The sequence below is a fragment of the Bubalus bubalis genome, chromosome 15 (genome assembly GCF_019923935.1).
Source record: "Bubalus bubalis isolate 160015118507 breed Murrah chromosome 15, NDDB_SH_1, whole genome shotgun sequence".
NCBI lineage: Eukaryota > Metazoa > Chordata > Mammalia > Artiodactyla > Bovidae > Bubalus > Bubalus bubalis.
In genome coordinates this window covers 63,049,207-63,063,959 of record NC_059171.1, presented here as the reverse complement: position 1 = coordinate 63,063,959, position 14,753 = coordinate 63,049,207, and the positions used below count along the sequence as shown (strand labels likewise).

The following is a 14,753-nucleotide window of genomic DNA, read 5'->3' as shown; positions in this document are numbered from 1 at the left end:
CATAACAAATTCCTACTTTGTTGGTCTATGATCTTTCTCATTTTTGGAAAAGGGAAGAAAATTCTTATCGAAAAGGTATCATTAATTACTAGTTACTTCATCTAAAAAATATGGGCGTAGTATCTCTCAAGCTCAATCCCAATGACATCCGAATCTACTAATCATGTCACCAAATTATTTTCAGGAGAATACGGTTTTCCGTGCAAGTATTTATTTTGCATTCCCTGACTAGGGAGGGCTTTAGTAGCGTTTTTTTAACTTCCAAAATAAATGTGTTTTCTGAGGGTGTGCATGAACCACACATTAGAAGTTACTTTTGGAATACTGTGGAAGGTTGTGGGGCTTGTGGATTGCCTGGTGTTGGGAAGTAGCAAAATGAAAAAGGATGTGGACTGAGGCCCGGTCTGAAAACTGACTGTGATGTGAAAAATAGAACTAACCCGAAATGCCTGACCCAAATTGTAGCAAATGTTTACCAACAAAGCCAATTGACAACGACAGTCTTCTCCTGAGTTTTGTAAGGTGAAAAGCTAGCAAGTTAATACCTTGTCAGAGCTACTTGTCTAAATATTATCTTTCTCTTAAAGGGGAACTACCCCACTGCTTTGGATCCAAAGGCGCTTCTTTTTGGAACACTGAACAGAAGGGAAAAAAAAAAAAAGTCTGGAAGTATAGATAGGACCGAAGTAAGACACCACCGCAAAACGGGACTGCTCTGTGGACCTGGAAGCAGGGTCCGGGGCGCGGGGCTCACAGGAGCTGAGCTCGGAGTTCTCGGGCGCTCTTGGGGTTCATGGGCGCGCGGGGTTCGAGGCTCTTCTTGGCCACAGGCGCGCTCCCCAGACATGGCCGAGCCTCGATGGGGCAGCGTCCCGACCTCCCGATCCCCGCGATAGGGAAGCACCGCGGCCCGAACTCCCTGAAGCTGCGGGGCAGCGCCCCGGTGCCCTAGTTCGCGAGCTGGTCCGGTGCCCGGTTCTGGTTCCGCCCCGACTCCGCGGGCGCGGAGGCGCCGACCCACCAGGAGGAAGAAGGAGGCGCGGCCAAGGGAGGGTCGTTCCCGGCAGCGCCGCGCGGGCCGGGCCGGCGGGCAGGAAGCGCGGGGGAGGCGCGCGGGCGGGGGTCCCGCGGTTCGCGGCCGGGGCGGGGCGTGCGCGTCAGCCGGGCTAGAAAAGGCAGCGCCCGGCCCGCCCGGGGACCGCGCTCGCCGCCGGCCCGACGCCGCCATGAGCGCCGCGCTTTTCAGTCTGGACGGCCCAGCGCGCGGCGCGCCCTGGACGGCGGAACCCGTTGCCTTCTACGAGCCCGGCCGCGCGGGGAAGCCGGGTCGCGGAGCCGAGCCGGCCGCGTCCGCCATGTACGACGACGAGAGCGCCATCGACTTCAGCGCCTACATCGACTCCATGGCCGCCGTGCCCACCCTGGAGCTGTGCCACGATGAGCTCTTCGCCGACCTCTTCAACAGCAACCACAAAGCGGGCGCCCTGGAGCTACTGCCCGGGGGCCCCGCGCGCCTCGGGGGCCCTGGCCCGGCGCCGCGACCCCTCAAGCGCGAGCCCGACTGGGGCGACGGCGACGCGCCCGGCTCCCTGCTGCCCGCGCAGGTGGCCGCGTGCGCGCAGACGGTGGTGAGCCTCGCGGCCGCTGCGCAACCCACACCGCCCGCGTCGCCAGAGCCGCCGCGCCGGAGCCCCGCGCCCCCAGCGCCCGGGCCCGCGCGAGACAAGGCGGCAGGCAAGCGGGGCCCGGACCGCGGCAGCCCCGAGTACCGGCAGCGACGCGAGCGCAACAACATTGCTGTGCGCAAGAGCCGCGACAAGGCCAAGCGGCGCAACCAGGAGATGCAGCAGAAGCTGGTGGAGCTTTCGGCCGAGAACGAGAAGCTGCAGCAGCGCGTGGAGCAGCTCACGCGGGACCTGGCCGGACTGCGGCGCTTCTTCAAGCAGCTGCCCGGCGCGCCCTTCCTGCCCGGCGCGGGGGCGGCGGACGCGCGGTGACGCGGGGGGCGCGCGGGCTGCGGCCGCACTGCCTGGAGCCGCCGGGCCGGACTCCCGCGCTTGGCCGGGACTCGGACAGCTGCCGCGTGGACCCTAAGTTACTGTGACGGCAGCTTCTCTACATCCTACGCCTAGGATGCAGCTAAGGTACATTCGTAAAAGAGACTTTTCCGACAAGCCTTTGTACTGTAGATACGAGGGAAAGACTGAGCATGCTCACTTTTTTATACTGATTTTTACAGTATTTGTAAGAATAAAGACGCGTTAGACCCACTTTGATTCCTGCGCTCGCGGCCCTCCGAACCCGCAGGGGAGGGCGCGCGTCTGGCTGACTTGCACCCCGGGGCCGGTCATCCCGGGTTACTTTGCTTCTCAAACAGGCCGAACTCCACCTGCGGACGTGCTGGTTAACTTGCCGAGATCCGTTCGGGTGGAAGGTGCCCGCGCCCCGAGAACGTGTTGGAACCCCGTTGGAGTGCGTCCCACCTCGAGTGGGGGTCTAGGGGCAAGGAGAAGAGGGCTCGGTTACCCGAAAACCAGCCCGACTCATCTTGGCTTTCATGGGATTTGCTTTCACTTTCCTCACTTCTGTAGTCAGCTTCAAGTAGATTTTCCAAGTGCGTGAAGTACAAGTCATGTAGGAGATGGAAAGGACAGTCACAAAGCTACTTAAAACTGGCTACCTTGCCAGTACTTGTAATGTTTCAAAGATTAACCTGAAAGAATAAATAAAGTCGTTGCCTTTCCCCCATGAGAGTGGGTATTGGGCAGCCTATCTTTGTCTTGGCTGCTACCTCTGTATTATGTAATTTATTAACCGTGGCCTGTCATGATTATATTGTCATAGGGAGGAAACAAAATCTTTAGTGTCCAGAGATAATTAGTCCGGGGTTTTACTTTTAACTCAGATACTCTGCCAACAAGGTGAACGATGACCCAGCTCTCCTGTGGTGGGGTGGCCTTGTCTCTGCACCCAGTGCTAACCAGACCTGTTGTTCTCTCACTTTATCTATACTTTACTCATAACAGTTTGACCTCTGACATAGTGCCCCCAGAACATTTTCCAAACAATAATAATGAACTGCAAAGCACTTAGGTTGGACACTGACTGTGCAGGGCAGTAATAGACGAGAGGACAAAGGTTTGCCCTTTGCTGGGTATTCTTTGAGGAAATGTTAAAAGAAATGGGGAAAAAAAACTTTTGAATCATGGTAAAATTTGAACAGAACACTTTAAAATTACAGTAGGACAAAATAATTTTTTCTACTGTATTATCTAAAATAAATACGAAGGCCTGAAGCTTATTTAAGCTTTAACATGCAGAAAGGTAATAAAAAATATATAATCATAGAAAAAAGTATTTTGATTTATAGTTTACAAAGCCATTTTACTAACATGAAGTTCCATTTCAAGATCATAAAGTACATTCACTTTGCCCAGGGTTAAGAAATTACCCAAACCACCACCACCTCTCAGCCACTTGGTAAAGTTCACAGATCCCGTGGCCGTTGCCAGTGTTCTCAAGAGGCTCTCCCCTCGCTCAGGAGCTCAACCTCCTCCAATCCCACGCTGCTGGTCGGGTGGGTGGTGATGCACTGGACAAAACAGGTTAACGGCCCCACCTCCTTTCCGAGGACACTCCTCACTTCGTAACTCTGCAGGGAGGAGAGGCAGGCTGGTTAGAGCAAACAGCCCTGGACACCCTGTTCCCCGCCAACTCAGCACACCACAGCCAGAGCAGGAGGCCCTTCCCTGGCCCGTGACCCTCTCCGGAGGTGAGAATAGGCTGCGATACAAGCAAAGGAACTGCTTTTTTCTGGTAGCTGAGTTTGTTTTTACACAAGAACATCAAGAATGTCTCTTATCTATGTCTGTCAGTGGATACAAGGCGCACACCTCTCAGCTGGCCGCTCTAGGACAGAAGCTGGGGGGGGAAGCACACGGGAAGCCATACCGGGGTCCCAGTGGGAGTTCCATCGCGCCTGCCGCTGACTCCCACTTCCGCGGTCGACCAGCACTTGTGGTCAAGGACTTGCTCTGCCTGCCTCAACAAGGTATCTCTCCCAGAGCTGCCCTGAGCTAAGCGCCTCTCCCCATGCTGTAGAAAGGCCTTCCATCTCACTGTCTGATGACAGTCTCAGGGAACAGGTTAGCCATGGGCAAGCATCATGTCCACTTGGGAATGCAGAGCTCCAGGCGGCGGGGCCCGGTGACCAAGTGGGGCAGTATGTTGTGCCCTCCTGGTCTCCAGGTATCAGACCTCAGGACACTTTCTTTGGGGGAATAGGGCTGAACAAAAAGAGAGGCTTATTGGTCTTCAGGAGGACTGAAGCCTCAGAAGGTCACGTGTTCTTTGGGAAGTTTCTCCACAGGACCTGAGGCGCAGTGCTGGGGCTCCTCCCAGCCCGGCTCTGTGCCAGACACCTGATGGATGTCTGTGATCACTGAGTTCAGTGCTAACTTGCCCCTTCCATCATTAACGTGTCCTGGCAGGGAGACCCAGGCTGGGCGGTCAGCAGCATGGCCAGGGTTGGCGCGTCTGTGTTCCTGATGGGCACCTCACTGCCCTCACCCCGTGTCTGGCTTCTTGTGAGCACGGTGTGGTGGGAGGGGCATGGAGTGTGCCCCATCCCTGCTCAGGACCAGACGCATGCCGTGAGGGGGTCCAGACCATGCGGGTGTCTGGCTCAGGGCCCAGCGAGGTCCCAGCCAACAGGAGCATAAGGGCCAGCCAGGGACTGGGGGACATCTGTGACCACAGTCTAGCCTTGTGACTGCTGCCCAGCAGAGCCGTGTCCAGACAGTGGGTCTGTGTGCACAGTGTAGACACACTGAGGCCTGAGATGGCTCCTTCTGCAGCAGTAAATGTCCAGATTGGTCTGGGATGTGGGACGCTGTGAAGCCAGCTCACTGCAATCCCCGTCTCCCACCTACAAGACAGGCACAGCACCAAATGCCCTGTTTCCCCACCGTGGTTCACAGGGAGCTCCGACCTCGCTGGTAGCACGTTCAGGTAAAGCGGGGGAGAGAGCTGAGGTCCACACAGGTGAAGGGGGGAAATGAGAGGATGAGACTGGACAGTGTGGAGGCCTCCCGCCGGGCTCCTGTGGCCAAGACATCAAGGTCACAGCCCCTCGGTCACTCCCAGGGCTTCTGTGCTCATGAGGGGCCTCGCACAGGCGCAGTGGCAGGAAGGCGGCAGAGATGCTGGAGAAGGGGGCGGGAGGTTCCCACTCAGGGCTGAGAGGGACAAGGTGATGCTGTATGCCGCTGTGTTGTCTACGAGGGCTTCCCCTGTGTGTATGCATGGGGGGCCCAGGTCCCCTGGATACAAGCACTAAACTCTGACTTGGAAAAAAAAAGTCTGCAAAATACCCTCTTTTTAAAATGCCAGGTTTGGCAGCTATAGTTTTCAATAATAACTCTATCATTTATAAATAGAGATTTAATTATACCTATATTGGGGGGAAATTGACATGAAGAAGTTAAAAACCATCACAGTACCAAACTCACACGTGCTTGTTACATGAATACATGTATTTGTGTATGTGAGTATAAAACGTGCCTCTGTTTTTAAAAGATATAGTGTATTTTCTTTGACTCTTGCTTCTGTGATGTCACTCAGGTAGAGTGGTGGGTGTGACCACTGCCTTCACATCTGAAGCTGGACCTTGTTAAGTGGAGACCTGAGACCCAACACTCCTGGGTCCTACCAGAAATGGCAGTTTGTTCTGGGAATGCAGTCATGGTTCTCATGGAGAGTCATCTGATTCTTTGCAATTTATGAATGTACATCTGCACCCTAAACTGACAGAGTTCAGGTGGTCTTCATGGCCAGTGCCCCCCTCTCACCCACACCTGTGTCCACTTCCTTCCAGGTAGACATAAAGCCTGAGAATCCCCTGAGTGCAGAGGCGGGGTTGGGGGTGACAAGCTTGGCACCTCCCCAGTCCTACTGGCCTTGCCTCTGCTGGCAGAGCAGCACAAAGGGGACACTGAGGTGCTCGCCACTGGGCCTCTCAGCCAGGGCACTGGTGCACATGCCCCACACACGTGGATCACATACACACAAGCACACACAAGCCTCCTGAGCTCTCTAGGATGCAAGCAGTCGAGAAGTCGAATGTGTGGGAGGTACAGCCTGCCTCCATTAAAAGGGAATAAGTGAATGAGTGGGTTCCTACCAGGCCTCTCAGACTCCAGGCCCCTGAAGAGAGCAGGAGGTTGAGGGCCACTGTCCAGGGAGCCTGGGGCCCAGGAAAGGCACCTGGGTTACTGCAGGGCCCATGGATGCTCTGGGTGCCATCCCCAAGCACTCGGCCATGGGCTTCGATTCGTTCTGCTGTGTTCTCCCTGAGAAGAACTCCCCCAGCATCCTCCATGGTAACAAGTTCCAAATGGCTCTGACACAGACAGAGCTCTCCTCCCTGAGGGCACGAGGTGAGGTGGACCTGCCATATTTAGTGTCTGTTTAAAGCCCCCTACCTTGGAACTCGCCAATCCATGAGCCTTACCCAAGGACCAACAGTCACCGAACCACAGGCTCACCACCCGTGAAACACAGGACTTCCATCTGAAGAGAACACACGCAGGGTCCCTGTCGTCCCCACCCAGGCTGACTACCCTCTAGCTGTCGCTTGTGAAGACTGCAGTGACCTTCCCTCTGCGGGTCTCTCTGCATCCGACAGGAGCCCTGTCCCTGTGGCCTCTCCAGTCAGCGTGGCCTCTGCCCATCTTGAGGACAGCAGGGAGCATGGTGGCTGGCTGCTCTAACTGCTGATTCCCATCGCACTTGCACACGATCAGGGACACCTGTCCACAAGCCCTCCTCAAGACATTGGTCCCCACCGCACAGCAGCCCCTTGGATGAAGGTTTGTTGGGGGGAGGGGGCAGGGGGTCAACAAGTTGCTCTAAAGAGGTGCATGAGGCCGGGGATTCGAGTTGGAACCGCAGCCAGACCAGGGCTCCTTACAGATTCTGTGCACGGACATTCTGATTTACTCAAAACTCTGACATCCGGTGTAAAGTAAAGAGTGTAATAAGTGCCACTTCTCCCCCCACCCCTAAGCCCAGGAGGGGCTGGCAAGCAGCGAGGAGGGCTGCATGGAGCCTCCAAATTCAGGCTGGATGCAGAGTGGGCCTGTGGCTGTGGGAACCCTTAGCGCTGCCGATGTGAGCATCCTCTTTGCCAGCAACTGCAGGAGCTGTGCACGTCTGCCACCTGGGTTTTGAACCCTGAAGGCAGACACGCAAGCCCCTCACAGGCTTCCGCATGGCTCTGACATGGACAGAGCTCTCTGCTCCATAAGGGTGTGAGGCAAGGCAGGTGTGTGCAATTAGGTGGGTGTGTAAGGGAATGCAAGTGTGTAAGGTAAAGTGGGTGTGTAAGGTGAGATAGGTGTGTAAGGTAATACCAGTGTGTAAGATGAGGTGGATGTGTAAAGTGAGATGGGTGTGCAAGGTGAGATGGGTGTGCAAGGTAAGGTAGGCCTGTAGGTGAGGTGGGTGTGTAAGGTTAGGTGTGTAAGGTGAGGTGGGTTATAAAGGAATGCACATGTGTAAGGTGAGGTGGATACGTAAGGGAATGCCACTGTGTAAGTTGAGGTGGTAGTATAAGGTAACAGGTGTGTAAGGTAACAGGTATGTAAGGTAAGGTGGGTGTGTAAGGTAAAGTGGGTGTGTAAGGTGATATGGATGTGTAAGGAGGTAGATGTGTGAAATTGGTGTGCAAGATAAGGTAGGCATGTAGGTGAGGTGGTTGTGTAAGGTGAGGTAGGTGTGTGAGGTAGGGTGGATGTGTAAGGGAACAGGTGTGCAAGGAAAGGTGGGTGTGTAAGGTGAGGTGGGTGTGTGAGGGAATGCAGGTGTGTAAGGTGAGGTGGATGTGTAAGGGAATGCCAGTCTAAGTTGAGGTGGGTGTGTAAGGTAACGTGTGTGAGGTAAGGTGGGTGTGTAAGGTGAGATGGATGTGTAAGGTAATGCCAGTGTGTAAGGTGAGGTGTGTATGTTCAGGTGGCAGTCTCTTTCAGGAGCATGCCTCACACCTCTTCACAAAGCCACCACCATTAAGTCAGGGCAGCTCTGAGAGGTTTCCATGCACTCAGACTCGAGAATACCCAGCAATTTAAAAACTGTATGTCTCAGATAGCTGTTCTATTAGGTCTAACTTGAAACCTTGAGACCATCCTATCACAGTGGAAGCCAGGGGACAGAGCCCCATATCTCCTGCAGGACTGATGAGAAGTAACCTCAGTTCTGAAAGGGAAAGGCGTGAGTCAGAGGAGGAAGCAGGGACCGAGCTGAGCCTCCAGAGTCTGACCTCTGTTGGTGCCCAGCACACAAGGAACAAGCAGAGGGGAGAAGCACACACCCAGGGGCTGGGCCTCCACTTACCCCATCCTCGCAGGCAGCGAACCTCAGGAGCGAAGAGATGCTGTCTTGTAGCAGCTGCAAGAACCACCAAGGGGGCTGCATCAACACCCCACCCACTCACCGGAAACACCCCTCCTGGGGACTGATGTGTGGCTCGAGGCCACCAGCTCCACTGCAGAGACTTGAGCCTTCCCTCCCTGGGAAGAGACCAGGAGAGGCAGCCCCCTCCTGGCCGCAGGTGAAGGGGCCCTGGAGGTAGACACAGATGCACCAGCCCCTGCCGGCTCCTACCTTGACCCTGACTGTGCACCGGGGTCTCGAGGGGGAGTCCAGGAAGACCTGCAGGTGCCTCCTGAGGATGGGCATGGTGACCACGTGGGAGCAGTCCCCACAGGAGAAGGTGCCGCTGCTGTTGGAGTCAAGAGGACAGAGAGTGGGAGCCTCGTGGGGACGGACAATCCCTGCACCCCGGGTCTGGGCGTCATGTTCAGAAACCCAGGTTTTGACACAGGCCCGAAGCAGCCTGGGCGCAGACATCTGGCCACTTGGGGAGTGGCCGGAGGAGGGAGAGACCTGGCAGGGAGCTCACCCGGCTGAGCGCCCGGACAACAAGGGGCGGGGCCAGGCAGACCTGCTCTGGTCACCTGTGTCCCTGCTCCTTCCTGCCTCCCAGGAACCTAGCTCCACGCTCCCGTCGTCTCCAAGCCCTGCCCTGCGCTGTCTGGTCTGGGCCCGAGGCCACCACCCAGCAGCTGTCCAGCAGCAGGAAAGTGAGGGCGCCCTGGGTGCCTCTAATGGCCAGTGGGGCCAGAGGACTGGCTCAGAGGGTGGGTCCAGGGTGTGTGGGGGGCAGGGGGCAGTAATGCTGGGCAGGAAGGGATGTCAGCTTGCGAAGGGTCGCCCGTGCGGTCACCAGCATGCCACACATTTGTGTTTGCCCTAAGTTCTTTCTCTCCCACCTGACAACAGAGGAGCTGAAGAAGCCCGCTCTTTTCTCTTCTAGGACCAGAGGAGCCTCAGGGAGCAGCAGGAGCGCAGTGGTGACTTGGGGAGAAAACGTGCCCAGCCTCCTTTGGCAGCTCGGCTGCCCCATGTGCCCCCTTGGCCCCAGGCCGCGGGGTTCCTGGCGGCTGCCCCCTACCTGTCTGCCAGGCTCCGTTCCAGTCTCTCGCTGCCACACAGATCACACACAGGCCACGAGCAGGCGGTGCTCTCGTCCACAGCAACCACGGTGCCTGAGGTCAGGGAAGTGGAGCTGGGCTCAGAGGCGGCTCTGTCCCCCAGCCTCTCTGTGCCCCTCAGGTCACAGATGGTAACAGGAGGTACCCAGGTTTGTTTCCTCAATTTGTGAGTTTATATAAATGCTCCTAAACTTATTATTATTACTTCCCTGGTGGCTCAGATGGTAAAGCATCTGCCTACAATGCGGGAGACCCAAGTTCAATCCCTGGGTTGGGAAGATCTCCTGGAGAAGGAAATGGCAACCCACTCCAGTATTCTTGCCTGGAAAATCCCATGGACAGAGGAACCTGGTAAGCTATAGTCCATGGGGTTGCAAAGAGTTGGACACGACTGAACAACTTCACTTTCACTTTCAAACTTATTATAATTCCCATTTATTGCACTAAGTTACAGCAAAGGACAAGTTTTAAAGTGTAAGCCTATTACCACCTACCTGAGTATTTTTGTCTTTGCGTTCTCCCAGCATGCGTGTTATGAGTACGTGACAAGAACGCGTGCCTGCGCCGTCACGTCCTGCCCTGAGGCTCTGCATGGCTGAAGATTTACGTCAGGGTTCCCCTGACCACTCTCCAGACTGGACACTAGGCGTCCAAACTGCTCTAGGACAAGGCAGCAGGCATCTGTCTACTGGGCCCTTTCTGTGAAGGGCCCTTCCCCTGGAATGGACTCATGGAGTGGAGACACTGAGTCCAAAAATGTGAGCCCAGAGATGGCAAAAACCCTCAGAGGTGCATCCCACAGAACCTCTGGCTCACACTGTTCACACTCACCCACTGCCTGGACGTTTACAGTAAGCATCTGCCTCCTGGATGGTGGAATGGAATCCCACAGCTTGGTTTCCACTTTCTTGATACGGAAAGATTCTTACTGGTTTGTTAGTATCTCCTCTTATGTGGTTTCCCTATTTCTCTTTACTCCAACATTTGTGATTTATTTATTCAACAAACAAATATGTATACAATGTTTTTTAGTGTGGGATATAAATGTAGCACTGTGAACATAAGAATAAATGCCACAATTACAATGGACTCCACAGTCTGATTGGGAAAGCAGATAAACAAATGAGTAAAAATATCGTGAAATATGGGAGAAAATATCCGCAAAAGACACTCTGATAAAGAATTGCTATCCAAAGTATACAAATAACCGTTAAAACTCAATAATAAGAACCAGAATAACCTGATTAAAAAATGGGCCAAAAACTTCAACAGACACCTAACCAGAGAAGATACACAGACGGCAAAGAAGCACATAAGAAGATGTCCAGTGTCATGTCATGAGGGAAATGCAAATGAACACAGAAGTGAGACACCGCTGCACACCTATGAACACAGAAGTGAGAGACTGCTGCACACCTATGAACACAGAAGTGAGACACCCCTGCACACCTATGAACACAGAAATCAGACACTGCTGCACACCTATGAACACAGCAATGAGACACCCTTGCATACCTATGAACACAGCAATGAGACACCCTTGCACACCTATGAACACAGCAATGAGACACCCCTGCACACCTATGAACACAGCAATGAGACACCCCTGCACACCTATGAATACAGCAATGAGACATCCCTGCACACCTATGAACACAGCAGTGAGACCCTGCTGCTCACCTACAGGGACGGCCAAGTACTGAGCACTGACGCACCAAATGCTTCTGAGGATGTGGAGCAACAGGAGCTTGCAGTCACTGCTGGTGGTAATAAAACATGGTATGGCCACTGTGGACAGTTTGGCAATTTCTTACACAATTAAACACTGTCCTATGGTACAATGAACCAATCACACTCCTTGGTATTTTCACAAAGGAGTTGAAAACACAGGTCAACATACACATTGCTGCTGCTGCTGCTGCTGCTAAGTCACTTCAGTCGTGTCCAACTCTGTGCGACCCCATAGATGGCAGCCCACCAGGCTCCCCCATCCCTGGGATTCTCCAGGCAAGAACACTGGAGTGGGTTGCCATTTCCTTCTCCAATGCGTAAAAGTGAAAAGTGAAAGTGAAGTTGCTCAGTTGTGTCCGACCCTCAGCGACCCCATGGACTGCAGCCTTCCAGGCTCCTCCGTCCATGGGATTCTCCAAGCAAGAGCACTGGAGTGGGGTGCCATTGCCTTCTCCACATTGGCATGTGGCTATTTACTCTTAATTACCAAAACATGGAAGCAACCAAGAAGTCCTTCAGTAGGTGAATGGATACATAAAGTCTGGCTTATCTAGAAAGTGCAACATTGTTCAGTAATTTTTAATAAATGAACTCTCTGGTCATGAAAAGACATGAAGGAACCTTAAATGCATATTACTAACTGAAAGAAGCCAATCTCAAAAGGCTACAGACTCTATGATTCCAACTATAGGACATTGTGGCAAAAGCAAAACTATACAGATTGTGAAAAGATCAGTGGTTGCCAGGTATTAAGGGGGAGAGAGGGCTGAAGAGGTGGAGCACAGTTTTAGGTCAGGAAAACCACTCGGTACAGCACTGTAATGATGGCCACGTGTCATAAGTTTGTCTAAATCCACACAATGTAGTCACCAAGAGTGACCCCGGCTATAGTATGACTCTGGGTGATGACAACGAGCCGGTACAGGTTCATCAGTTACATCAAACGCACCATCTGGTGGGTATGCTGACGGTGGGGGAGGTTGTGCATGTGTGGGGGTAGAGAGAATGTGCAAAATCTCTGAACCTTCTGCTCAATTTTGCTAAAACTGCTCTAAAAACTAGTGTCTTGAAAAAAAAAAAAAGTAGAATATAAAATACATGCTAAATTGAGAAATGGAAAAGATCCCTGAGAGGGGCCTAAGAGAGGCCCTCTAGGCTGGCCTAAGGGTCAGGGGAGGCTTCCTGAAAGAATGGAGCTGAGGTGGGGCTGCTGGTAGGGAGGGGCACAGGCCCACCCTTTACCCTGGTGGGGCTGGAGGCCAGAGAGGCAGAGAAGAGAAGAGGCAGGTGAGACAGCAGAGAACTGTGCAGGCCAGCACCTTCCAAGTCTCCTTGGGATTCTAGACTTGATCTTGGAAGGGATGAGAAGCCAGGAAGGAATTTTAAACAGGAGATTGAGTTGGTCTAATTTTCTTGGAATGTGAAGCACTGTACATACCATCAAGAAACACTGCAAATCTCAGACCATCCTTGTTGAAGAGTGGTGAAATAAGACATCTGAGAAAAAGTAAGATGTGAACTAAGTTTCCAGAAACACTGGAGAGTCATCCTTCCCACTCTTGGAGCAAAGAATTTAATTTTCCACTAGAACAAACATTAGGAGAAAATTTATCTGTAGAGGATAAAATAATGAGAACTAAGTAGGCTTGGTTTATTAAAATGCATTCCTGCAATGCATCCTTGAATGACTTTTTGAAAAGGAAAATAATACATCCTGATTTAAAAAAGACTGCCTAGCTAATTCCATTGTTCTTACAAATCTAATCAAGATTGAGTCAAAGTTAAGCCAGTAAAAGCACAGCCAGAAGGCACGTCTTCACAGAGGGCAGAGTCCAGGCTGAGGGGAGGGCTCCCAGCACAGAGACTCAATCACACAGTTATGGCGAGTCTGCTAAATGAATTAAGAAAAAGAAGACTGGTACAAACCACAGTTCCTTTTATCCTAGGGTACCCATGAGTGCTAACAATAGTTACAATTACATGGGATTAAGCAATTTCCTTCCAATTACAGAACACGACTCGAGCTGAGGAAATATATTTTGTCTGGGGTCTTCATACCACTGGCAACCCCCTTCTGGCAAGCCAGGCGACGGCTGGATCTGGGTTCGATCCCTGGCTCCCAGTGTGCATAAAAGCTATGTCCACACTATACTATGGCTTATTAAATGTGCAACAAATGCATAATGTCTAAAAAACAAACACCTTGATTAAAGAATACTTAATTGCTAAATTATGCTAACCGTCATCTAAGCCTTCAGCAAGCTGCAATCTTTTTGTAATAGCAGCATCAAAGATCACTGATCACAGATCACCATGACAAATATAACCATAATGAAAAAAATTGAAATACTGCGTGAATTACCAAAATGTGACACCAAAACACTAAGTGAGCTACTGAAAAAACAGCAGGGATAGACTTGCTTGACACACAGCTGCCACAAACCTTCAATTTGTAAAAAGCATGGTATCTACCAAGCGCTATAAAATGAAGTAAGCCTGTATTAAAGAAATTGAATCAATAATTCATAACTTTCCAAAACAAAGCACCAGGCCCAGAGGAGTTCACTGATCAATTCGAGCAAACATTTAAGAAAGAAATGATACCAATCCTGTGCAGTTCCCTCCAGAAGACAGTAGCAGAGGGAGTACTTCTCAACTCATCCCCTAACAACAGCACGCACCTAATTCCAAACCCAGATAAAGACACTACCTGAAAAGACAACCACAGACCAGGATCTCTCATGAACAGAGCTGCAAATGTCCTTAGCAAGATATTAGCAATCTAATCCAACTATATATAAAAAAGGATTATACCATGACCAAATGGGACTTATTCCAGGTTTATAAGCTGATTCAATACTTAAAATAATCAACTACTGTAATTTATCACCGGGGTTCCCTGGAGGCTTAGCACCAAAGAATATACGCCAGTGCAGGAGACATGGGTTCAATCCCTAGGTGGGGAAGATCCCCTGGAGAAGGAAATGGAAACCCACTCCAGTATTCTTACAAGGAAATTCCATGGACAGAGGAGCCTGGTGGACTACAGTCCATGGGGTCATAAAGAATCAGACATGACTTACCGACTAAATAACAACAGTCTATCATATCAACAGAATAAAGAAGAAAAATCATATGATCGTATCAATAGATGTAGAAAAGCCACTTGACAAAATCCAATACCCACTGATGATAAAAACTCTCATTAATCTACGAGTAGAGGAAGTTTCCTCACCTTGGTAAAGAACATTTATTAAAAGCCTACAGGACGACCCAGAGGGATGGTATGGGGAGGGAGGAGGGAGGAGGGTTCAGGATGGGGAACACATGTATACCTGTGGCAGATTCATTTTGATATTTGGCAAAACTAATACAATTTTGTAAAGTTTAAAAATAAAATAAAATTGTAGTTGGAAATAAAATAAAATAAAATAAAATTACTTTTTATTGAAAAAAAAAAAAAAGCCTACA

At 51.7% G+C, this 14,753-nt stretch overlaps 2 protein-coding genes across 4 annotated transcripts in view; one reads left to right on the top strand and one right to left on the bottom strand.

Annotated features, from left to right (window-relative positions):
- The first annotated feature begins 1,178 nt into the window (after positions 1-1,178).
- On the top strand, positions 1,179-2,790 carry CEBPD (CCAAT enhancer binding protein delta). The gene has a single exon (XM_025265439.2). It carries the CDS (start codon positions 1,227-1,229, stop codon positions 1,995-1,997), a length of 771 nt encoding a protein of 256 aa, XP_025121224.1. The 5' UTR covers positions 1,179-1,226; the 3' UTR covers positions 1,998-2,790.
- Positions 2,791-3,251: 461 nt separating this feature from the next.
- Positions 3,252-14,753, bottom strand: part of SPIDR (scaffold protein involved in DNA repair) — a 279,388-nt gene continuing 267,886 nt past the window's right edge. For 2 of the 3 annotated variants that reach the window (XM_025265438.3, XM_044928779.2), the window contains 4 exons: positions 9,512-9,605; positions 8,662-8,779; positions 8,392-8,445; positions 3,252-3,652 (listed from right to left, as the gene is read on the bottom strand). In XM_025265438.3, coding sequence (XP_025121223.3) covers positions 3,518-3,652; positions 8,392-8,445; positions 8,662-8,779; positions 9,512-9,605 — 401 coding nt within the window. In that variant the 3' untranslated portion in view covers positions 3,252-3,517. The remainder of the gene's footprint in view (positions 3,653-8,391; positions 8,446-8,661; positions 8,780-9,511; positions 9,606-14,753) is intronic. The other variant, XM_044928780.2, reaches the window with a different exon arrangement.